Source organism: Lutra lutra, chromosome 15 (assembly GCF_902655055.1).
Source record: "Lutra lutra chromosome 15, mLutLut1.2, whole genome shotgun sequence".
Taxonomy (NCBI): Eukaryota; Metazoa; Chordata; class Mammalia; order Carnivora; family Mustelidae; genus Lutra; species Lutra lutra.
This window is the reverse complement of record NC_062292.1, coordinates 45,916,464-45,940,995: the sequence shown is the minus strand read 5'-3', so window position 1 is coordinate 45,940,995 and position 24,532 is coordinate 45,916,464. Positions and strand designations below refer to the sequence as shown.

Here is a 24,532-nt window from a genome sequence, read left to right as displayed (position 1 = left end):
TTCATGATACTATAACACTAAATTGTCTTAATTACTCCTTAATGTCTTGCTTCCCATGTGAAATAAGCCACATGAAAGGGATCATGTTTTGTTTACAGCTATATTTTTGAGACCCTGACATCCATTCTGGCACAGAGTAAGTGCTTAATAAATGGTTAAATGAACAAAGAATAATCTAACAATGTTCTTCATGCTTAATTACTAAATGTTCAGCTTTCCTAATTATATAATACCTGTCTCCTTCACCAGAATCATTTTTTAGGTTGAAACAATTACTTTCCCTATGATGAATTTGTCACTAGAATTAGAAAAAAAAAAAAAAATCACTGAGTTCCCCAATTGCTAATGGACATGAAATAAATCTAACCTCAGCAGCGGTGAAAAAACAAAAGATACTAGGGACAAAAAAAGCACAGAACGGAAAGCTTAGTGAAAATTACAAAGAGCCATTTAATGAAGAATTAAGATGTGTTTACACTAAACAAATGAACTTTTTTTTTTTAAGATTTTATTTATTTATTTGACAGAGAGAAATCACAAGTAGGCAGAGAGGCAGGCAGAGAGAGAGGAGGAAGCAGGCTCCCCGCTGAGCAGAAAGCCCGATGTGGGGCTCGAACCCAGGACCTGGGATCATGACCTGAGCCGAAGGCAGCGGCTTAACCCACTGAGCCACCCAGGCGCCCCAACAAATGAACTTTTAGGGAAAATAATTGGCTTATGCATTTACTGTCAACCTCAAAGTATACTCCAACCTATAAAATAGTACAGTCTATTTTATTTCATACCATTTTAAGGCCGCTCTACCATTTTTACTGAAAACTCAATGATAATCCTTTCTAGACAGGTTTATGTCCACTTTCATTTTCAAAATAATTGATGGCTCCAGTTTTTTATAAAGGTATTAGTAGAAAAAGAAAGAAAACAATGATAGGAATATGAAAACAAAATATTTTATCAAGATAATACATGGATTATAGAATATCAGTGTATGCTTGATACTTTACAGCACCTCTCTGAGTTGTCTATTCCCTGAATAAAGGGACATGCTGTAGAATTCATGCACCCAAAACCATAGTCATGAGAGCCTTGGAAAAACTTTGATTGGGCAACTTATAAGGAAACAAAGCTTGTGTACAAATTTTAAACCCTAAAGAAATGTCTAAGTGAGAAAAAAAATGTTTTAAAAAGAGAAGTGGGAGGGAAGATGATTACTTAAGAGAAAGGAAAAAAAATCTAGTTAAATAAATTACAAACACCACATCAAATTCTTCAAGAGCTTATAGGCTTTAATCATTTCCTTTCAAATGCCCCATTTCTGTCCTATAATAATGTCTTGGGCAGGTCCCTTTCTTTCAAATCATGTTCAGTTATTAAAAAGCTCAGTTCTAACCCAATTTGAAACTCCAATCTTATCAGCTCCGGCTTATCCTCCCTGGGATGTTGCTGATCTTCAAAGTAACTCTAACGGGCCATCACTGTCCTCTGTGAAGGGATCTTGTAGGCACACGTGAATCCCCTTTATGTGGAGTATGGGGTGAGCCTTGGTATATGATCACCGATAAGTAAGAAACTCTCTTCCACTTTCCCTCATCTTATCTCCTGGTGGTACATCCTGTAGTCTAGCTTTTTGAGCTTCCTCACCTTGTGGCCAACACACTTAGACGGGGTACCAGAAATATGGCTCAAGTCTTTTTAAGCTATCAGTTGTGCTGAGGAAAACCCATGTGTGGGATTGAAGGCTGCTTTCTAGCTCTACCATTTTACTCTAATTCTTTTTTCCTCATGTTCAAAGAATCACAACAAACTACATAACAAATAATCACAGCAAAGAATCACAACAAACTACATAAGCAAATGTCTAACTAGGGAACAAGATGCTAGTTCCCTTACTACAGAAATTCCTATTCTCCATGAGTAATAGCTAATTCTTTTGTACTTCCTTTCACATACTTGGGAGCAGGTGCAAGAGCACTGTGTTATTCTATCCATTCCCCTTTCTGGTCTTCTCTTTCTATGGAAAATTGAAGAGAATGGACAATGGGATACTTAACTCTTCTTTGTCCTCAATTATGAGTTATAGTCACCAATTCTGGGACATGAAAAGTCCCTCTCAATATAATAAACATTGGTTGAAAAAAAGTATGTTTGTTCTATTCTGTTTATTTTTCCCAAGTTAGAAATATCATTTGTTCCAGTTAATTTCCTGATGGTGCATAGATCAATTTTGACAACTGATTTTATTTTTCTTTTAAATTCAAGTAGCACATTCCTCATTAATCTGTGATTACACCTTCAAGGAAAATGGGTTTTTATTGCCAGAAAGCAAATTAACTCACACACCAATCTCCTGTGTTTCAACACTATCAACCGAGCGGAAGGAGGACTGCTAGTAAGCAAGTACTTGGGTCTGCTCTTTGCAGAAATGTATTTTAATACAGGCCTCTGAATACAGTAAAGGAATCTGACATAATTTTGTTTTTTTTAAAAGATTTCCCATATCGGATTTTCACAGAGGGAGGAATAAAAAAGGATTTAACTGGAATTTCCTGTTCCAGATAAAGTAAGTTGAAATCATATTACAGGACATGCTCTCTTTCTCATTCAGTAATGTGCTGAACTATTCTGCTCCGTAATATAGCTTATGTTGAGAAAACAAAATAATGGCTCGGTTGGTTGAGCTGCTGACTTCCTTTTGGCTCAGGTCAAGGTAAGATCCTGCCCCACACTGGGCTTCATGCTCAGCGGGGAGTCTGTTTGAGATTTTCTCTCTGCCCCTGCTCCCATTCACACTGGCGGGAGCATGCTCTCTCTCTCCCTCAAATAAATAAATAAATAAATAAATCTTTTTAAAAAAGTGTTCTGAAAACAAAACAAGATACAAACAAAAACAGCGTAAAACCTTATTCTACTGACAAATTCCTATTTTTTGTAAAGATGGACAGTGTTTTTATTTTTTTGAAAACTCATACTAATAACTTCTAGAAAATAAAATTTGATTTAATTTTTATATTTTCTGTATGCATACAAGGATGCCACCAAACTACAGTAAACTCAAGAATAAGCTTGGTATTATGAAGCACTGCCTTCAAGGTTGTGAAATGTAATCATTAGTAGGAATCCACTTATTTTACAATATTATGTTTGTTGTCTTAAACACCTCTGCATTTTAATCACTGGATTTAGTTTTGCTGGTATATTTTGTTCTCTTCAATCCTGAATAATGTAGTTAAATATACAGTAAATGATCAGTTTCAGATTTGCCAACACTGACACAGGTTGACAAATTAGTTGTTTTTATATACTTATTTTTATTATCAAACTAAATCATCTTCACATCAGTGAGCATAAACAGTACCTTGTCACAGGGATTTTTGATATGAAATCCATTCTTTGCTGTGTAATAAAAGACTTTATATATATCTAGGTGGAAATTTTTGCCTTAGGAAAAGGATTCCATTTAGATTTATACTTGAAATGTTAAATAAAATAAAATTTCCTTATTAATGCTTCATTTTAAAGGAGATTACGTATTTACTACCTCATTATATTGATTAAAAGTAGATTTAAAACTCAAAGGTTTAAATATAATTAAAATTAATACACTTTATTTAATTCTGTACACTGGTGTTTCTCCAATTTAATGTCTGCTTGATTGCACATAGTTGTTTATATTCTTTATAGGGTGTTTTTCTGCAAACACACATGAATTGCATTAATTCATAATGGTCCCAAACTGTTACATTATTTAAAAATCAAATTATTTAAATGATATTACAATTTTGCCTTTATTATCAATGTCAGGAATCTACAGTTAACACTGTAGACAAAAGAAATGATTGTGACAAATTGTAGGCTGTGTCCCTGGAAACGTAATTTATGGGTAGAGAAGGTATAGTGGAGTATACAGAAGCTTGCAAAAAGGGAGTTTACAAAAGAAACAGCTAACACAACTCTGATGAACATTTATTCTTGCTAGTCCTCTGACATACAAGTATGGTTATCTTATCTAGGAAGAGAAGTATTCAAGATCTCTAGATAGAAGAAGTAAAAATACACAAGATTAAGATGCCTCAGTCTACTAGGAAGAGGCTTATGCATTCCTACTCTTGAACAGCAGAATTTCCCAGCTTTTTATGTCATCAGATACCAAACAAAAATCTGAGTTCTAAGATTAAATCAAGATAGTGTATGCTAATCAATTTTCTACCGCTAGATGGAACTGGAAAGCTGTTTGCCACTCTCAGGAGAAGGAAAAAATTGCTGAAGTGGAAAAAAACAGAAAAATGCCATACAGCTTTCAAACATAATTAATAGTGAACTTAAACAAGGAACACTTTTTGAAGGGAATCTATGTCATGAAGAAATGAAATAGAGCTCAACTGTTAAATCTGAAACACGGTATGTACTTGAAGGTGGCCAAAATTCACTATTCTTAAAGTTAGTTTGTCTTTCAAAAACTCCAGTGTAATTTTCCAAAGTGCTCATTTAATTAAAGAACCGTCTAATTATCACATACCAAAAAATTCTGTAAAGATTTCTCATCTACCTTTTTTTTTTTTTAAAAAGATTTATTTTATTTGAGAGAGAGTGAGGATGGGGGTGGGGAGGGGCAATGAAGGGGCAGCAGGAGAAGGGGTCTCTCAGGTCAACTATGCACTGAGAGCGGAGCCTGACGCAGGACCTTGATCCCACAGCCCCGTGACCCTAAGATCATGACCCCACCTGAAACCAACAGTGGGACAACTTAACAACTGCACCTCCCTGGTGGCCCAAGATTGTTCATCGACTTTTGAAACTGTCAAGTGAAAAAGTAAATTTGTCTGTCATAATGAACGTCATTCTCAGCTCTTCAACTCCACTGTTAAGTAAACCATAGCCCACTGATTTTTAGACTGTTCTAGTTTAGCATTAATAAAAATTCATACCTAAAATGTGCTTACTCTTTTCTCTCTTTCTCAGAACACAGCCTGCTTGCTTACCGAAGACCATACATTTAGCTTTGGTTCAAGTGCTTTGTACCCCTGTATGGTTCATAACAGCACTACTACATCTATCCCTTTAGTTTAGAACACCACTGTGAATTTCCCAGGAAAGTTATATGCCATAAAATATTAATACTTTGGAATAAAGGAGTTATAGAAGCTTCAATTATTGTTATTTACATTTTATCGTTTGAGTATTTCTTTGCCCTTTTACAATTATTTGTAACTAGATTTGTTTACTGTCTCCCCATGTTGTCATTTGGTTTATTCTCAAGGTATGCAAGCTAATCTTACCATAGGCAAAAGGTATTTTACTAAAAAAATAAATCTACTAGGTGAAACTTATAATATGTTCCAAATCCATATATGTCATATTTTCACTGTGTCCTGCCCTGTATTGAGTATTAGTTTTTTGTGATCAGAATACATTCATGTTTTCCATGTCTCAAACTTCTAAAGTCAGTGCCTTATACTGTGTGGATGCATGTGATTATTATTTATGAAATGAATTAATGGCAAAAATGTAATGTTATTTAACCCTATTCAGTGCTATTTTTAGCATGTTATTTCATGCAAACGTTAAATTTTGACACACATACCAAAAAAACCCTTCCAAATCTTCAGCTTAAGGTAGAGTTTTGAGTATTTCTTAATGATAATGTTACCAAGCTTTATATCATGGTAGGCATTCTCTATTACTAACTGCCTTCTCTGAAGCATGAGCGGAAAGAATGATCTCACAACAGATTGCCCATGGGTGCTGTTCATATCATCATACTGCCATTATTAATTCATCTTTGGAATTCCTCTTTCAGAGTTTACAGAGTTCTGTAACTGCAGTGTCCACAAAGCAAGGTTTGTAACGTAAATATGGGAATCTGGGCAGATGTGAGACAAAGGGGAGTGTCCAGGCTTATGGTGAGTTGGCTGTTACATGTCTGAAAAAGGTAAATTCAAAGAAATCAATTCAAAAGAAAAAAATTTACATCAGGCTGGTAGCCAAGGAAAACGTACCACCTGCATAATTTGGTCCATTGGTCATTAGGTTTGCAACCTCAGACTTATGGTTACTTTGAAAGTGAGTTAAATGAAGAAACAGGTAGGCAAGTGGCATCTATTTTGTTGCAGAGGTGGAATGGTTCTGAGGTTTTTATCTGGTTCGTCATGTGGTGTGGCAGTGGAAATTGTTCATGGAAGTTTAGTCTAGATAGAGGCTAACTTGCTTGCTCTGAGTTATCGGTATTCCTTCATAATCTCTTTAAGATTAAACATGTTAAGTGGATACTCTTGTCTAAAGTTAAGAATCCAAGTCAATACTGAATTTTTTTCCCCTTTTGCACAAGTTTTAAGAAATTTTTCTTCATCATTATCATTTTGTAAGTTGGCAATGCGACGCATCTAGGTATAATTCTTCTTCAATCATTATCATTTACAAGCAAGAGACCCTGTCAATGTAAAGATTTGAATCCCCTTATTCTGTTATATTTTCTTATATTCTATTTTCTCTATGTTCTCTGGAATTCCCACTAAATCAGACATTATTTCTCTTGGATTGATCTCTTGCACTGCAAATCCATCTTCTTACACAGTCTATCTCTGCACTTTTATCTGTTATCCTCAGGATTTCTATGATATTATCTTTTAAAACTTAAAAAAAAATCTTTATTGAGGTATAACTGATATATAACATACTAGATTTTGGTATACAACCTAATGATTTTATATGTGTATATGTTGCACAATGATTACCGCAAAAAGTCTGGTATGCATCCTCATGCATAGTTCTGTTTTTTCCCCTTGGGATGAGGTCTTCTAAGATCTACTCTCAGCAATTTTCAAATATACAATAGAGTATTATTAACTATAGTCACCATGCCATATATTACATCTCCATGACATTTATTTTATAACTGTGAGTTTGCATCTTTGATCCCTTTCACCCATTTGCCCACTCTTCGTCCTCCACCATGACAACTACCAACCTGTTCTCTCTATCTATGAGCTTGGCTTTCTGTTTTGTTTTGTCTTGTTTTGTTGAAATTCCATATATAAGAGAGATCATATGATATTTGCCTTCTTCTGTCTGATTTATTCCACTTAGGGTAATGCCCTCAAGTTCCACCCTTGCTGCAAATGGCAAGATTTCATTCTTTCTTATGGCTAAATAGTATTCCATTGTGTGCGTGTGTACATACTACAACTTATTTATCCATTCATCTATCGATGGACACTTATGTTGTTTCTATATCCTGGCTATTGTAAATAATGCTGCAGTGAACATGGGGATTTGAAGAGCGTTTCGCTTAGTGTTTTCATTTCCTTTAAATAAATACCGAGAAGTGGAATTGTTGGATCATACAGTAGTTCTATTTTTAATTTTTTTAGGAGCTTCCATACTGTTTTTCATAGTGGCCGCACCAGTTTACATTACCATCTTCAGTATACAAGGATTCCCTTTTCTCCACAACCTTGCCGAGATTTGTGACTTCTCATGTTTTTGATAATAGCCATTGTAACAGCTGTGAGGTGGAACCCTCATTGTGGTTTATTTTTGTTTCCTTGATGATTAGTGATGGTGAGCATTCCTGCCTGTTGACCATCTCTATATGTCTTCTTTGAAAAATATCCATTCAGATCCTCTGCTAGTATTTTAATCAGGTTTCTTTTTCCTTTCTTTCTTTCTTCTATTTTTTTTTTGCTATTGAATTTTATTAAATTTTAATTTCAGCATTCTGTCAATTTCAAAAGGTCTTGTTTACTTTCTATTTCTCCACCATAACTCCTATTCTTCCTAAATCTAGAATAATAATTATAATAATTTTTAGCTATTCTAGATTTGTGTATTTATTTATCATGGCTTTTTTCTTATTATTAAAGAGAAGATAAGATCCTCCAGAAATATAATCAACAGAAATCTAAGTTAAAGTTTCTGAAAATTTAAGACTCTACAAATAAAAAAAATTTCCTCAGCATTTTATTCTTTTCAACAGCCATCATCACTCTTGTATAATTCTTTAATATTCTTCTAAACTATCATTTACACTTCTCTTTCAAAAATATATTTAAAATATTTACTCACTGAGGTTTCAAAAAATACATTCAATTCTATTTTCAAATGTGATTTTTTTTTTCACTAGTGAGGATAAAACCAACCTTCCCTATAGATCCAAAACAATTCCAGTGAGTATAGAGATAGTTGTTTCCATCTGGCTGGATTTATTTCCTTCATTTCATGCTGCATACTGATACTTAGTGAATGGCAAGAGCCATATTTCAAAATTCTGAGTATGAGATACAGAAATATTAAATGTATTCCTTTGTCTGTAAATGTTTTAAGTGGCAGGTTACACCCTTACTGAGTAGGAAGGGATCATGCTATTTTGTCTGGAGCCACCAAATGCCCAGTTATGGAATACTGAACCCCAACTCCAAAGTATCTACTAGCATACACTTTAGGCATTTTCTTCTAGTGTTTTTAGGAAAAACAGATTTTTCCCAGCAGTAAATGTCTGACTAAACTTAATTAACTGCAGGGAATGGTACTGTGGTAGATGGAACAAGGGTAACTTGTTTAGTATTCAGAAATTCAGTTAAAATTTGACTTCTTTTTCTAGAAATCTGCACCCCAGATCTGCAATGGGGGATACCATTTTGTCCTGCTGCATCACCCTCTGAATGTCACAGGGGGGTGTCAACAGAAAAATTCCTTTTTCCGTCTCCCAGAAATTGACTGAAATCTCTCAGGTCCTTCACTTCTTTTTCATTAATGAGAACTTATTTTTTACTTCTCTGTCATCATTTCAACAGAGTCTCAAGAGGGAGAGAAGATGAAGTCATATGCTTCATAAACCAGTTTGAAGCAAGGGCTTCAGTGAATCATCTTTAGTGCACTCTTTACTTCATTTAGTTAACTAATATTTGTTGAGTGTCCATGCTGTGAAGGTATGAGTACAAAATATTTTCTACCTTGAATGAAATTGCAGCTTGCTAAGCAAGAAAAAATAAATACATTGAAAGAAAAAAACTCATAAGGGCACCTGCATTGCTCAGTTGGTTAAACACCCAAATCCTGGTTTCAGCTCAGGTCATGATCTTGAGGTCGTGAGATTGAGCCCCATTTCAGGGTGGAGCATGAGGTCTGCCTGAGATTCTCTCTCCTTCTCCCTCCCCTCTGCCCCTCCCCCCAATCCCGCACACTCTCCCTCTCTAAAATAAATAAATAAAACCCTTAAAAAATACATACTCTGGCAGAATATGTTAAAATATATACAAGATCATAGAAACAAAAATCACATTAAATTGGGGAGTTTAAAAATATTCATGAGGAGATAGGATTTTTGATTTAGCAAAATCCTCTGGAAAGCCAGAAGAAATGAATTCAAGGCAATGGGAACAACATTTTTAAAAAGATGTAGAAAGTGGAAACCACAAAGTATATTTAGGATCATGTTATTTGGAGGACACGACATATATAAGAGAATCATGGGAGATGAGGATATAAAAATAAGTTAGGACTGGAGTATAGAGGGCCTTAAATTAAATGGACATATTTGAATCTAATTTGATAATGAATGATGAGCTATTTAAGGCTTTTCAAACAGCAGATTACCAGATGAGAGCAATATCCAAATTTCTCAAACTATGTTTAATGAAATACTGTTCCAATTGATATTTTAATAGGTGTTCTTAGGAATACATTTCTCAGGTAATCAAACATATTTCAGAGACACCAAATGAAATGCACTTCCATGGAGATTTTCAGTACACATAACTTATATAAAAGAAAAAAGTAACTTTCAGAGGTGCATCATTTCCCTCTCTTGTGATTACCTCCATTCAGACCTCCAATCTTGTAGTCCTTTTTCAAAAATGTTTTGTCATGGGAGAAATGGAAAAAGCACCATTGGGGCATACAGACAACACCATCTTTCTCAATCTCCATGGTCAAAGGAGCAGGCTTCCACAGAACCAGCAGAACTGTTTGATAGTGGAAACAATCATAACTTATAGGTGTGTTCCAACAAAACCCATGGTGCCCCCAACTCCACAGCTGTTATGGATTTTATACCCTCCCAAAACCCTATGTTGAAGTCTTAACCCCTAGCACTTCAGAATGTGACTGTATTTAGAGACAGACTTTTAAAATAGTGATTAAGTTGGGGTATCTTGGTTGTTCATCTGGAAGAACATCTGACTCTTGGTTTTGGCTCAGGTCATGATCTCAGGGTTGTGAGATCAAGCCCCACATCGGGTTCCATGCTCAGCATGGAGTCTACTTGAGATTCTCTCTCCCTCTCCCTCCACCCCTACCTTCTCTCTCTCTCTCTCTCTCTCTCAAATAAATACATAAATAAATCTTAAAAAAAAAAAAAGTGAAGTTGAAACAAGACTTACTGTGAGCCCTAGTCCAATCGGGTATCTTCATAAGAGACAGAAGAGACATAGGAAAGATCATGTGAGGACCCAAGAAGAAGATGGCCATGTGCAAGCTAGGATAGAGGCCTTGGGAGAAACCAAACCTGCCAATACCCTGACACTAGAGTTCCAACCTCTAGGACTGTGAGAAATAAAATTTTTATTATTTAAACCACCCAGTTTCTTTGTTATGGCAGCCCTAGCAAACTAATATAATAGCCAGGAAAATCCAAGCACTTTAGAGCAGGGTAGTATGAGGTGGGAAATTTTAGAAGAAAAAGTGAGAATTATTGTGTAGCTTATAGTTGCAGTGAAATTCATATTCCATAGCAGAAAAGAAGAGAAGGATATGGGAAGGAAATATGTCAAAGCCCTTTCTATGACCTTCCTTTTTTTTTTCCTTAGGAGTCTAAGCAGCTGTAAGTTACCAGGTTGCTAATGGTGTGAGCCATTAGGGATGGGAAAGAGACTTGAGGTATGGTGGGCGGGCGGGAGAAGCCTGTTAATTTTCTCAACTCCGATTGAAAGCACTGAAAAGCATATACATTTATCTATTAATGGAAACAGAAGTGCAGACTTAAGAAAGTTTGATCAAATAAAGTTTAAGATTTATACTCCAAGTGACAATTATTTGAAATGGAGCAATCAAACATTAGAACTGAAAAAAAAAACAAAACAAAACAATAATGTTTTACTCTAAAGGAAAACCAAGTGCCTCTCATGGACACTCTATTTTTACTTGTAGTTTCCTATGGGAAGAGAGTGACTGCATTAGATCTGCCAGATGACAAAATGTAATCTTCTATCAGTTTTGGGATGGGAAACTTCCAAGAGAATTAAAGGTAATTCATTTGAGATTGTCCTGCCACCCCACACACATTTTTTTTTTCCATTTACCTTTCTTTCAGTCAAGGGGGTAATTATAATCTCTGTAACTTTTTTTTAGAGAGAGCACACAAGTGTAGAGGGGAGGGGAGATGGAGAGAGAGTCTGAAGCAGACTCTGCCCTGAGTACAGAGTCCCACACTGGACTCCATCTCATAACCCTGGCATCATGACCTGAGCTGAAACCAAGAGCCTGGCACTTAACCTCTGTTACTTTTAAGAAACTTTCTCTTCCTTTCTCAAGGCAACTGATTCCCTGGGCCCTCTGTGACCAGCTCAGTATTATAAAGGAGAAAAACTCTCCGACCCTTCTCATCTCCACCTCTGTCCATGCTTCCCTCCCTTGTTTTCAGTCCTTTTTTGGGAGATGGTAAAAGACATTTGATTTTCCTTTTCCCTCAGCATGGTGTTTAAAATAGGGACTCCCCAGATGTTGGAGTATAAGAGACCTGGGAAGTCTCATGGTTAATTTTCATCTGAGGTCAGAGAAACAATGAAGACTTCCTCACGTTCTAGTGCAGATCCTTGTAGTTCTGCTTAGGGTCAAAGATACAACAAAATGAGGGCACCTGGCTGGCTCAGGAGGTAGAGCACGCAACTCTTGATCTTAGGGTCATGAGTTCCAACCCCATACTTGGGGTGAAAAACTTACTTAAAAAAAAAAAGAAAAAGATAAAACAAAATATTGCCCTACCTTGCTCTTTGTTTTCTCCAGATATATTTATTTCCTGACAATTTTGTTTGGAGAATTCCGCCAGTCAAAATACTATTTAAAATATTTAAATCACTCCCAAATAAAGCTGACTAAAATGCTTAAAACTAAGTATTTAATTCCTCAGGCTTTCCTCCTCTTTCACCACCTTGGCATCTGGGAGAGTACTGGTCAGTATTTTGTAGGATGTTCTCAATTTTGGTGTGTCTAGGTATTTCTTCAAAATCAGGAAATATTATTAAGAATACCAAAGAAATTATGTCATGTACTTCTCTTTGTCATGTACTTCTTGGCATATCACAGGGATTACATGATGTTGACATCTCTTTTTATTGGTGATGTTTACCTTGGTCTCTTGATTAAAACTGTGCCTGTCAGGTTACTTCACTATAAAATTATAATTTTTCCTTTCATAGTTATTAAATACCATGGACATGGACAGACATGTTGAGACCACACAATGATCCTGGCTTTCCTTAAACATTCACCCACTAATACTAGCAGCCTTTGGAGGATGGTGTCTACAACCATTGTTTGCCTTGTGATGACTTCTTATTTCTCTCTTTCCTTCCACATGTATTAGTTCGAATTCTTTGGTAAGAAATGAGCTATTCTTCTTTCCTGCTTATTTATTCACTGCTTTCCTACATCAGTGTATTTACTTGATTTTATGGGTTAAAATAGAATGTTATCATTATTTACTTTGTTTCTCAAATTGTCCCATCTTAGCATGTTAGGAACTCCTTCAAGTTATTTCTTGTGTCATTTTTGACAAACCCCCACACTCTTCAGAGCAACTCCTTACTTTCTGGCACCACCAGATTTTTCCAGACTCCTCTTGTATATTCCCTGCCTACATCCTCGATCCACCCAATACCCCAAGAAGCCCTAGATGTTATTATTAGAGAATTGTGTGTAGTAACCAAGATGTGAACATTAACTGTGCTAAGGGCTACTGAGCCGTCCTTGCTCTCTCAGTAAACAAAGAGTTAGGAATTATATTTGTATATATTAACAGGCCCATACAGACACAGATCTAAGTTTCTGTGTCTATCTTTGATATACGTGCATTAAAAGTCATTAATTTATACTGATTTCCCATCTTACCCACTGAAACTACCACCAATTGGAGGAGGCGTAGCAGAAATAATTGCTAAGTTATTTCAGAAACTGCTTCTCCCTGAATCTGCCAGGGAGAAGATCCTGGAACAGAAAAGGGATTTTAATGGTAAAACTGGTGAAATTCATTTAGACCAATAATTTAGTCAATTGTATTGTACCAATGTTAATTTGTGATTTTGAGAACTGCACTATGATACTGTAAGATATAAATGTTAATGAAAGTTTATATGGGAAGGGTAGGTAGGAGCTCTCTGTATTATTTTTGTAACTGTTCTGTGAGTCTAAATTTGGTTCAAATGAAAAGACTAAAAAATAAGCCATTAAAAATGTAATGTGTTATCCTGCATTTCCCAGTCTTACTTGAGTCCATAATTTTACTTTTCAGGAAAATTATTAACTTCCATCCAAAAGCATTAGTAATTGCACCTTGGAACACAAATTTGGCAATAATATGAAATAATAGAACCACTATTTATATACCACACACAAAAATTGATTACAGTGCATTTTGGCTTAATGTGTTTCTACTATGGTTGAAGATTTCCCAAAACTATTAAGCAATCTCTGGTGAAACAGTTATTTGAGAAAGCCTAAATTTCACTTAAATTTAAATGTACATAATTATAGTGTTCATGACAGAAATCTGAACAAGACTATCTCTCTATAATTTTACAAACACTTTGCATGTAGAGGTACAATAAAATTTTGCAAGCTAAGGAAATAACCACAAATGAAGGTGTTCTTCTTTTTAAAAATAGGCCAATTACATTGAAAACAACAGACAAAACTTAATAGTGTTTAATTTTTGTTTTACAAAAAGCATTGCAGCAATACCCAAATCTGCAGTTTCCAGATGCCATTGATGAAAATAACACACTTGTCCTAGTAACTTAATGAAGGGCTTCTTATGAAATAACCACCCCTGAGGAACATAGTTACAAAACTGCAACTTTTTGAAATTGATTTTACTAAAATAAAAAAGCAACTTCGCTTTCCCCTTACTTCTAATATGTAGTTATGGATTGTAACATTGGAATTCTTACATCTTTCCACCCATTCAAAATACTTAAAACATATATTTATATCATATATGAATTGATTTCTATTTGAGACCTCCCTTTCTGTGGCTATAGAAATCAAAAGAAAATTATTGCAATATATTGTAATAATGTATTATGAAATCTGAATCTGCCAGCAACTGTTACTTGCTTACATTTATAGGACTTAACCATTTTCTCTGATATCTGTCTTTTTTATCTTTATGTCTTCTGCTACATTTAAAAATAATTTTACTGCATTTAATACTTTCCTTATTTAAATTATTTTTTATAATGCATTTCTTCTAAACAAATTTTTAAAAGTTCACTAAAAACTTGCATCTTTTTTTAAAGATTTCATTTATTTATTTGTCAGAGAAAGAAGGAGTGCACACAAGCAGAGGGAGTGGCAGAGGCAAGGGGAAGAGCAGAAATCTCACTGAGCAGGGAGCCTATTGTGAGACTCAAGTCCAGGACCCTCAGATTATGACCTGAGCCGAAGGCAGACACCTAACTGACTGAACCACCCAGGCATCTCAAAACTTGTATCTTTTAAGAAAACAAAATAGTTTTGTACCTCCTGTAACTCTATTTGGCTTTCTTCTATGAAACCTTCCATGACTGAATAATATATTGCTTGAGAGTAAAATGCCTGACATTGTACATACCTGAGTCATCTTTTTCAAAATGTATTTAATCCCAATCTCTGTAATACTTAAGACTGAGTTGAAAGATTGGCCATGGTGAGATATATACCTTCGCTGTTAATTGTTTGGAAGCACTGCGATAAATATTTGCTCATTAATGTCATTCTTTGTTCCAAAAAATATCCAGATAAAGTTACAAACATATTCTAATTTAAATAAAAAACGCATGTGTGCATGGCCTCAGTCTTTTCTTTCTCCATCACAAATACATATATGGTTCTGGGTGTCCTGCTTTGTCTTTAATGCATCTCTCCTGCCACAGTCAAACTGTCCCTGACACCAAATTTTAAAAATGATTTTGATGCATATAGAATCTGACTCACTTGATACATGTAAATAGAGCCAATGAGAGAATTAAAGAGTACCTACCTACTAGGGTCTGGGATGACTGTACTTAATCCTCAAAATAATCCTGTGAAATGACTTCATCCATTTTCATGGTTTAAAGTGTCTGTATGCTGATGACAGCCAAATTTTTATCATCAGTGTAGCTAAGCTCCAGACTCTTTATTAGACATAATTTTGGGAGTCTAACAAGTACCTTAAATTACGTCCAAAATGAAAATCTTGATCCTCCCCAATCTTCTTCATTGTGGTAAATCACAATTATATTCTTCTGGTTGCTTGGTCCAAAAATTTGCAGTCATGCTAGACTCTTTTCCTTCTGTTCCACCCCACATCTAATTAACAATTCGTGATAACAAAACCTTCAAAATACATCTAGAATCTGAGCGCTTCTAATCACTTCCATGCTTGTGCCCTCACCCAAGACAAGATTTAACTTCTCTGGCTTAGATTAGTCCCATAATCTCTTAATTGCTTTTGCTCAACCAAGAAGCCCGTGTGTTTGTTTCTCTTATTCAAATTTTATCACTCTTCTGCTCAGAATCTTTCAGTGATCTTTCATTTGAGAATGATGGGCACCACCCTTATAATGGCCATAGGACCAGTGTTTCCCTGTCAGATCTCAGTTTTTACTACCTTTCTTGAACCTCCACTCATTAGTCCACTTGCTGTTTCTCAGATCATTAGATGTGTGTCTATGTGAGATATATTCTACATATTTATTTTTGATCTGTCTCCCCAATTGGAATAACACCTTCATGACAGCTAGGATTTTTCTATTGGTTTCCTTGTTGAAACTGTAACACCTGGAATGGTTCTGTCACAGAGTAACCATTCAATAAATAATTGTCAAATAAATGAATAAAGTAATGGATGAGAAAATTATTATCACAAATTTTCCACAAAATATGATTGAGAATGAAATGGAGGATGTAATTGGCTCAGTGATAGTTAACTTTGCCAGTTAGTGAGTCAACCATTTCAAGCTGCCAGAGTGGGTGATCTTTTATCTCTGTCACATTTCCTTCCTAAATTTATGAGCCCCATTTACAGCATGAACACTACCAAACAGAAGTAATTTTAGTTGTGATTAGGATATGTACTTCCCAGAAAGTCCAATTTTAGTTGGTACTTTAGTGAGAGAAGTTTCTGGATCACATATTTTATAATAATAGGCTTGATTTTGGCTCAAAATTAATATATTTAAATAATATGTTAAAATTCAGGTAAAGGGCCAACTATCAAAAAGTAATAATAATTAACAACTATACTACAGATATACTTAATAATATTTTTTAATAGTGCCAATTTTGCAATCACCGCATTTGAGCTGTCTCTCTAATAAGAAACAATGACCTTTGTATTTCACACAGAAAACTTAGGCTTTCACAGTTATTTGCATGAATCAATATATCTCCTGACAAGATCCTTTGATTTATCTTTTATTCTTTTAATATATAACCTAATTATTGTAAAAGAGTAAACACATAAATTTAAATAAATATGTATATATATGTATATATAAAGTGTGTATACAAAATTTTTAATTTTAAAATTATTTACATTCCTAGCAGACATAATTAAAAACAAACTCATATTTTAATATGCAAAATATAACTATATCTTAAGACATTAAAATGCAATGGTTGGATTTCATGGAAAGTTTCAAGTAGTCCCAGCTGGCAATACTTTGCACCTTTGTCTTCCCCCTCCTTCTACTTAGAAGGAGAATAGCCTAAAGCAAAGCAGACATTTTGTCATTACAAGGAGAGAATCTTGGGTATTAAGTTCTACAGCTAAAAATGTTAGAATTTAAAAAAAAAAGAGGAATGAACTAGGTGCAGTGTTGAGTCAGACATGCTGTTCTAGATGTCGTGCCCCAGACTTCTCATTTATAAAATGGAGTGATGAAAAGATTCAGGAGTTAGACGGTGGTGATGTTTTCACAAGACTGTGAATATGCCAAGAAACATTAAATCGTATGCAATAGATGGGTGGTTTGTATGGTACGTAAATTATGGCTCAATAAAGTTATTCTGGTGGACTGCAGCATTTATGGTGACAGTTGCGAAGTAATTTTGCTGGTCAATCTTATTCAAAGAAAATCCTTAATTATGAGGAAAAATGTCTTCGACAACCCTCTTTTGTAGTAAGGCAAAATTCATTAAAGTATATTGGGAAAAGTCATATTTTAAGGATCACTGAAATGCCTTTTTAACTTAGAGCAAGAGCAATTTATTCACTAAGGCAATATTGTATGCCAATAAATAATATTTACTAGGACTTGAACTGTGCAATTTAACCAGTCTATAATTAATGATGTATGTTAGCGTTGATGAGCCTCATTTTTATCATTTCTACAACAATAAAATGAGACTAGATATTCAGTTCTAAAGTTGCATCTCATGACAAAGAGGGCTTGGAAAAATAATGAACTCTTGTGATGAGTTCTATGAATGTTCCATTGATTGGTGTTAAAGTCATTTTCAGTATTTTATTTAATTTCATTAAAATGAAATTACTTTCTTCAAAGAAAAACAATTTATTCATAATCCTGTTACATCTTTTCCATTGCACAAATTAAAGGTTTGTAAATATAGAGAACAGAAATATTTTCATTCAGAACTTTAAGAAAATTGCTCCTCAGAAAATCTTACTATCTCAATAGAGCAGAGACATAATTAAAAATAAGGGAGTAAAATCTACCTGAAAATACTGCAGGGTGTTTGTTATTTTCCAATTAGCAACTTACTCCATCTAGTATTAAATCCCAAGAAATTTAAAAAAATTAAAGATTAAATCCCCAAAAAGAATTTTCCTTCTTGATTTATTTGATTTGACACTTCACATAAATAACAATCAATTAACTTACTAATTTTAAATAATCATATTCATAAGCACCACAGTAAAATTTACTTAGAAAATCAACACTTTGTCTAAAATACTAAATAAGGAATAAGAAAAGGTATGAAATGCAATGTAACATTTGTCTCTTCAAATAAGAGTGGGGATGTGCTCACAGATTATATTTTCCTTGATCATCCAAGTCAAATACAAACTCTCTCATAGAACAACAAAATGGTCTTAGAACTTTCCCTCATCTACCTTGAAATGCATATAAAAAAGTGATTTCTTTTATATTACTTGTTAATTTTATCAAGTACTTTGTTATTTTATAGTAACTGTAAAGCTTTAATTTTGAGGTCAATCATGTACGTATAGCTTTAAAATAAAAACTTACCTCAGGAAAAGAAAAAAATTGTTTCAAGATCTCATACTAATGATTGTCATTATCCTGTGTTTTAAAGTTTTATTTGTTAAGTATCTTGAAAATAGAAACAGTGTCCTAATCCTAGACCTAACAAATGATGTAGACACTTAGAATTTAGGATGAAACAAATTATCTCAAGATTAGTTAGAAAAGACAGAAAATAACTGCCAGTTTTTTATATGTCTTAGACCACTTCCCCCTCCCCCTCCCCCCCACCCCACCTCTTAACTGTTCTATATTTATCTATCTATCCATCTGTCTGTCAGATGAAGATAACTCACACAAATACAAGTGTTGTATAGGTACATATCTAGCTATATACCTTGGCTTACTGTACTTCTAAATCACAGGAATGCACTTATATTATTGTTATTATTATTATTTTTACAATTAAAAAATGCGTTATCTTAAAGAAAACATATACTTACTGCCCTCTAGAGGTATGAACCAGTAGTGTAATAAGTGTAGATGTTGCCGGGCATATACAGTTTAAAGCTAACATGGCGTATTTAAACTCTTCTTCACAAACAACGTGATCTGTTTGAAATAGAACAGGTAAATTAGAATAATTTACCTTGGAGAGTACTAATTTAAAATAATATGAAAAATAAAACAGCAAATAAAATTACAGAAGTTTCCACATAAACACACTTGTCTTCAAGATATTTTTACGTGTGCAACTTTCCCCAGGAAAAATGTTTCATGAGAGTGAGTACTAGATTATGAGTTAAGTGGCCCCTTCTGTCTTTAATAAAATCGGCAGCCTTCAGAAAAATGTTTATTTTTCCTATGCTTCATCTGTACAAGGAGGTGAGAGGTAGATAGATAGTTTGAAGGCTCAGTATAGAAAACAATTCAGGGACTGTATAAAGTACCTTTTAATTCTGATAATTCTATGGTATGAAATGCAGTAGTATTGATTTAAAGCATTATTGATTTATCAAATTCATAGTCACATGGCACACAGACTTAGAATTATTAAAAGACATGGTAGATAACATTTATATAGTGGTAATAGATCTTGTACAATCAAAACAACTATGACTTCAGGCAATAAAAACTAATGCTAAAATACATTTAAATTAAAATTGTATTTTGACCTCAGGACCTACAGTCATAAATGCAGAAGACGATAGGATTCAATCAGGAAAGATAATAAACGGCAATTGAAGTCACTGACATAAAAGCAAGAGAGTGTGCTAAAGGTGGGGGCATACGAGAGGTTGCAGGCCACATTAAAGGGAGGTGATGCTACTCAGCCCATGTCTATTACTTCATACAGCAATGAGGGCACAGATACCAGGTATCCAATTTTCCATAGAAATCATATTTTAGAGAAGTGATTAAGATATTGTTTACTTGGGGGGGTGGACTTTCCTTCCCAAGTAAATAATTACATTTGGTATGAGAAATAAAGACAATGTGTAAAGTTCTAAGAAAATAAATATTCCCAGAAAATAGTTTTAGCTACATTAAGAAATAGACGGTTGAATTTGTAGGTGAGTTGGATATCTACAGAATGAACACACAGGGGCCCCTGGGCCGCAGAATCAGTTAAGTACTGCAACTTCGCTCCTCACTTCTCAATGCCATATGATAGCCAAGGTTTATTGAACATACCACTAAAGTCTTCTCTGTCTTCCCCACCTTCTCTACCTCCATTACACTGTCCCTACTTGTTACAGGGTTCCAATCCTTATCCATAATTCTTAAGAGCCAGATATCAGCTTTTAGAATTATTATTATTATTATTATTTTAGATTTTAGAAAGACAATGTGCTTTATCTACCAGACCCTATGGAATACATGTAGGGAGCAACCTATGCTTTAACATACTATTATTCTTGCAGCTAAATGTATGAATACTAAGTGGAAAAATAAAATTCAGTGTGAGGATTGCTACCAAATAATTTCAGGTCAGGTGTGATTTCACCACCAACAGAAATGCTTTTCTTTCTTTCTCTCTCCCATTCTTTCTTTTCTTTCTCCCCCTTCCATCCATCCATCCAGCCTTCTTTCCTTCCCTTCCTTCCTCCTTTCCTTCCCTTTCCTTTTTTTTTTTTTTTTTCAGAATTTTCTGGATTTTGGAATTATGGCTAAGGGACTATGAATCTTTATTCAAACTATGTTTATCTTTCACCCAGACAAATGCAAGAGCTTCTTAACTGCTTTTCATGTCTTCCAACTCTTCAGCATTTTATTACCCTTCCAAAACTGTGCTGTCCAATTAGAGCTGCCACCGCCACATTTAGCCATTTAAATTTAAATACATTGAAATACACATAAAAGTTCAGTTCCTCCCTCTTACTAGCCATCTTTTAACAGCAATAAAGTGCTCAAAAACATTTGTGGTAACTGCCTACAGTATCAGACAATGTAAATATGGAATATTTCTGTTATCACCAATAACTAGACAGTGCTATAAGCCAAACAGATTAATGACCTTCCATAAATTCTAAAGCTTATAGGATATATTTCACATTCCTTAAAATGTCACTCATACACTGGCAGAATTTGGGTAACCTTACTAACATACTATACTACCTTTCCATGACTTTTCTTAGTCACATCGCTGCTAAAATTGCTCATTTATAATAATAGGAGGGGAGGCAGAACAGACGGGTATACATGCAGGTTGGTAGGTAGATTGTATAGGTGTAAGTTTATGAAAATTCTGTTTTCTTCTTATGGTTCTGTTTTCTTTGTGAAATTGTTGGAAATAAGGAGCAAAGGAGAGTCTGGAGGTTAAGAGGAGAAAATACAGCATAGTCGCTTCAGAGAGTAGAAGAAGAAACAGAACAGTGAAACACAGAAATGATATGTGGCAGCTGCTGACCCCGAGAAATCAAGGATCATGAATTTAAAGTGGGAATAGTCTGCACATTATCTTTTGTTTATTTTGTTTATTCAGGCCACATTCAAATTCATGGAAGTAAACACTATCTTCTGTCAAGAAGACCGAGAAAATTCACCACAGTGACTTCTGACAAGTCTAACTAAAGGTCAATGAACTGAGGATGAGTTAAAATAACGGATTATAATGGTGTGCTATGGAATTCAAACAGGTTAAGAAGAGAAGACAGGATCTGCAGTTGTCAATAATGGCAAAGGTTTGGTAGAATCAATGAATTTTAAGTCCCGGTGTAGTCAAAAGATAGGTGGAGTTCTGTACTAGAGGATGTGAACTGGAATGAGAGGCAGTGGTCAGAAAGAGGGTCATCAGGAACAGAGATTATGGAAGTGTCACATTAACAAGTAATGACATGATCTGTGGAGTGTCCCTCTGGAAGCGGATGCTGAAATAGGACAGTGAACAAGAACATTTGAAATAGGGGAATTACAGGTACACAAATCTAGGGCATTGGAAGAATCATTTTCATGGCTATCAATATCATTAACTATTATGACCATACAGTGTTGGAAAGAATGAGTAAACTAGGAGACCAAGGGCTTTTCAGCTCTCTCTCTCTTTCTCTCTCTTTTTTTTTAAATTTCTGCTACTTGTCTTTTTTTTCTGGGATATTTCCCAGTTGCAAACTGCCAATTTTTATCAAATAATTTTTTTAATTAAAAATGTGAGACTTGGGGCGCCTGGGTGGCTCAGTGGGTTAAAGCCTCTGCCTTCAGCTCAGGTAATGATCCCAGGGTCCTGGGATCGAGGCCTGCATCGGGCTCTCTGCTCGGCGGGGAGCCTGCTTCCTCCTCTCTCTCTGCCTGCCTCTCTGCCTATTTATGATCTCTGTCTGTCAAATAAATAAATAAAATCTTTAAAAAAAAATGTGAGACAATGTTATATAAAATTTAAGTATATTGAAAATGCATAATGGAGAATTATATCTGTAACAGAAATTGCTATTTTTCCTTATTATCCATTTTCCCCTCTGTATGCAGAAACAACATATCTATGGAAACATGTCTAGAGAAATGCTTGGAAGGGAGAAGAATACAAATGTGTGGTTGGCAGGGCCTTGCTGATTTTAGTCAGGTGTACATAAAGAGACGACCCGCGGTAAGAACAGATCACTTTGGAAGCAGAGAGCAAAAGGAATAAAGCTCTCTTAAACAGGGCATTATTTCTTACAGCCAGAAAGCTAAAACAAGTGTCTAAGAAAGAATCTGGACAGTTGCAGAACCAAAAAAGTGACCCATACCCTAAACAGCAGGAGATGATACTTTCTCAGAGTCTTTATGAGAGGCCTTCCACTAAGACTTCTCCCAAACCAATAAAGCCAGGCCTGTGGCAATTATCAGATTAAAGTGCTGTTTTCCTACTCAAACTTATCTGTTTTAGATGATGGCAAGGTAGCTGTCATTACAATCAAGAAGGAGATATGAGCAGAGCAACAAAAACCAGTATACACAGCAGGTTTAAGAAAGCCCTTGGAGAAGAACTTGGAGCACAATTACTGACATATGGAAAGGAATGAAAGAACTCTGCTCCAATTTGAACTTTTTCTGTGGCCACAGAAAATAGTGAATAAAGAGTATCTTTGAATAGACATGAAAAGACAAAGGAGTTACTCCTTAAGAGCAGAATGAGTGTCTAATAAGGAATTTATTACGAGGTCTCTACCCTTCATGTCTGACAGGATTTCTTCATTGCTATGGACCAACAACTGCTGTGTGTCTCCAGTTCTTCTTTTTTCTAAACACCGATGTTTTACCAAAATTATCTTGTTTCACTACTTTATATGCATAAGTAGTAGGGGTAGAGGTAGCTAACTAATTTATTAGCGTGTGTGTTGCCAGACCGTGAGAAGCCACACCTAAAACTGACTTTGCATTATCCAGCATGGCTGGATTGCCATGAGCTTTGAGTTGGATGCAATAATTGATACAGCTCTCTGGAGTGTTTTTCATATAAATGGATGAATCTCTCAATATATAGGGAAAATATTGTACAGGACTACTAGGTGTATAAGGATCTGGACTGTGGCTGAAACTGCTATCACCCATGTTCATTCCTTCCTTCTTCCTTTGAGTAAGAGAAGCTCTTATTTCCTCTCACCCATCCCCCAGCTGTCGCTGGGTGCATGGCTGTCCAGGTAGAAATTACATTTTCCAGCTTCCCTTTAGTTAGCTATGGTCACTTCACTAGGTCCGTCCAGCTACCATCTTATTTTTTTGTGGACAAAACCACCTTTCCTAAACTCTTTCCTTCTTGTTGGTGAGACCACATAATGGCAAAAACTCCATCTTGATTACGCAGAGGTAATTCCTTAGCAATGATAGAATCGGTCCCTTTTTTTCTTTATAGTGTCTAATTTTCCTCCCTTGTTGAAGAAAGCATGTCCTCTTTCAAAATGATGTGCATCTCATGTCTTCTTCTCATCCTTTTACAATTTCTGTGTATCTGTTTTGATTTAGAACCTTCTTGTTTGTAGCTTCCTGTTAAAGCATGAGCACAGGAGACCAAGTGTTGTCACTACTGAGTGTGCCAAGCCATGGACAGATACTGATCCCTCTGAGCCTAATTTGCCTGATTTTTAAAATGTGAATAGTAACCGTATGTGCCTCATAGGATTTTCTGAGAAGAAAGGTAGACAATGAGTATGAAATGCTGTTCAGAATTCTAAACAAGTACATAACCTCACAATCATGCTTATTAAAAACAAAGACGTCAATAAACTATCTTGAAATAATGCCAATAATACATTTTTAAAAACGTAAGTAGCAAAGCAATATAGCATAAATTTATTGTTCTGGAATTAAAACACGATCCTCGTTTTATAAAAATGCTGACTTCTGCCTGTAAGCTTATATGCTCACATGTATGTCTGAATAAGCACAGAAAATTTTAAGAGCAGGAATCAAACTATTAACAGTAGCTACCTCAACGAGTAGGAAAATTTTCAAAAACTATGACTTATAAAATAGTAGGATTATGTGAGATTCTTGGTTTCTTTTTTATTGTTATTTTATTATTTTTAATCTAAGGGGCTTTTAAAATAAGCACTTAGAATTAAAGATACAAGTTTATAGATACTTATGAATCAAATCTGTTTTCAAGTCCCTTTTACTTTAAGGAAAATAAAACTGTTAATTACATTTTAACA

The 24,532-nt window shown here is 34.9% G+C and overlaps 1 protein-coding gene across 9 annotated transcripts in view; it reads right to left on the bottom strand.

Moving 5' to 3' along the window:
- Positions 1-24,532, bottom strand: part of KCNT2 (potassium sodium-activated channel subfamily T member 2) — a 348,859-nt gene that overhangs the window by 109,986 nt on the left and 214,341 nt on the right. For all 9 annotated transcript variants that reach the window (XM_047705388.1, XM_047705393.1, XM_047705394.1 and 6 more), the window contains exon 14: positions 18,905-19,013. In XM_047705388.1, coding sequence (XP_047561344.1) covers positions 18,905-19,013 — 109 coding nt within the window. The remainder of the gene's footprint in view (positions 1-18,904; positions 19,014-24,532) is intronic.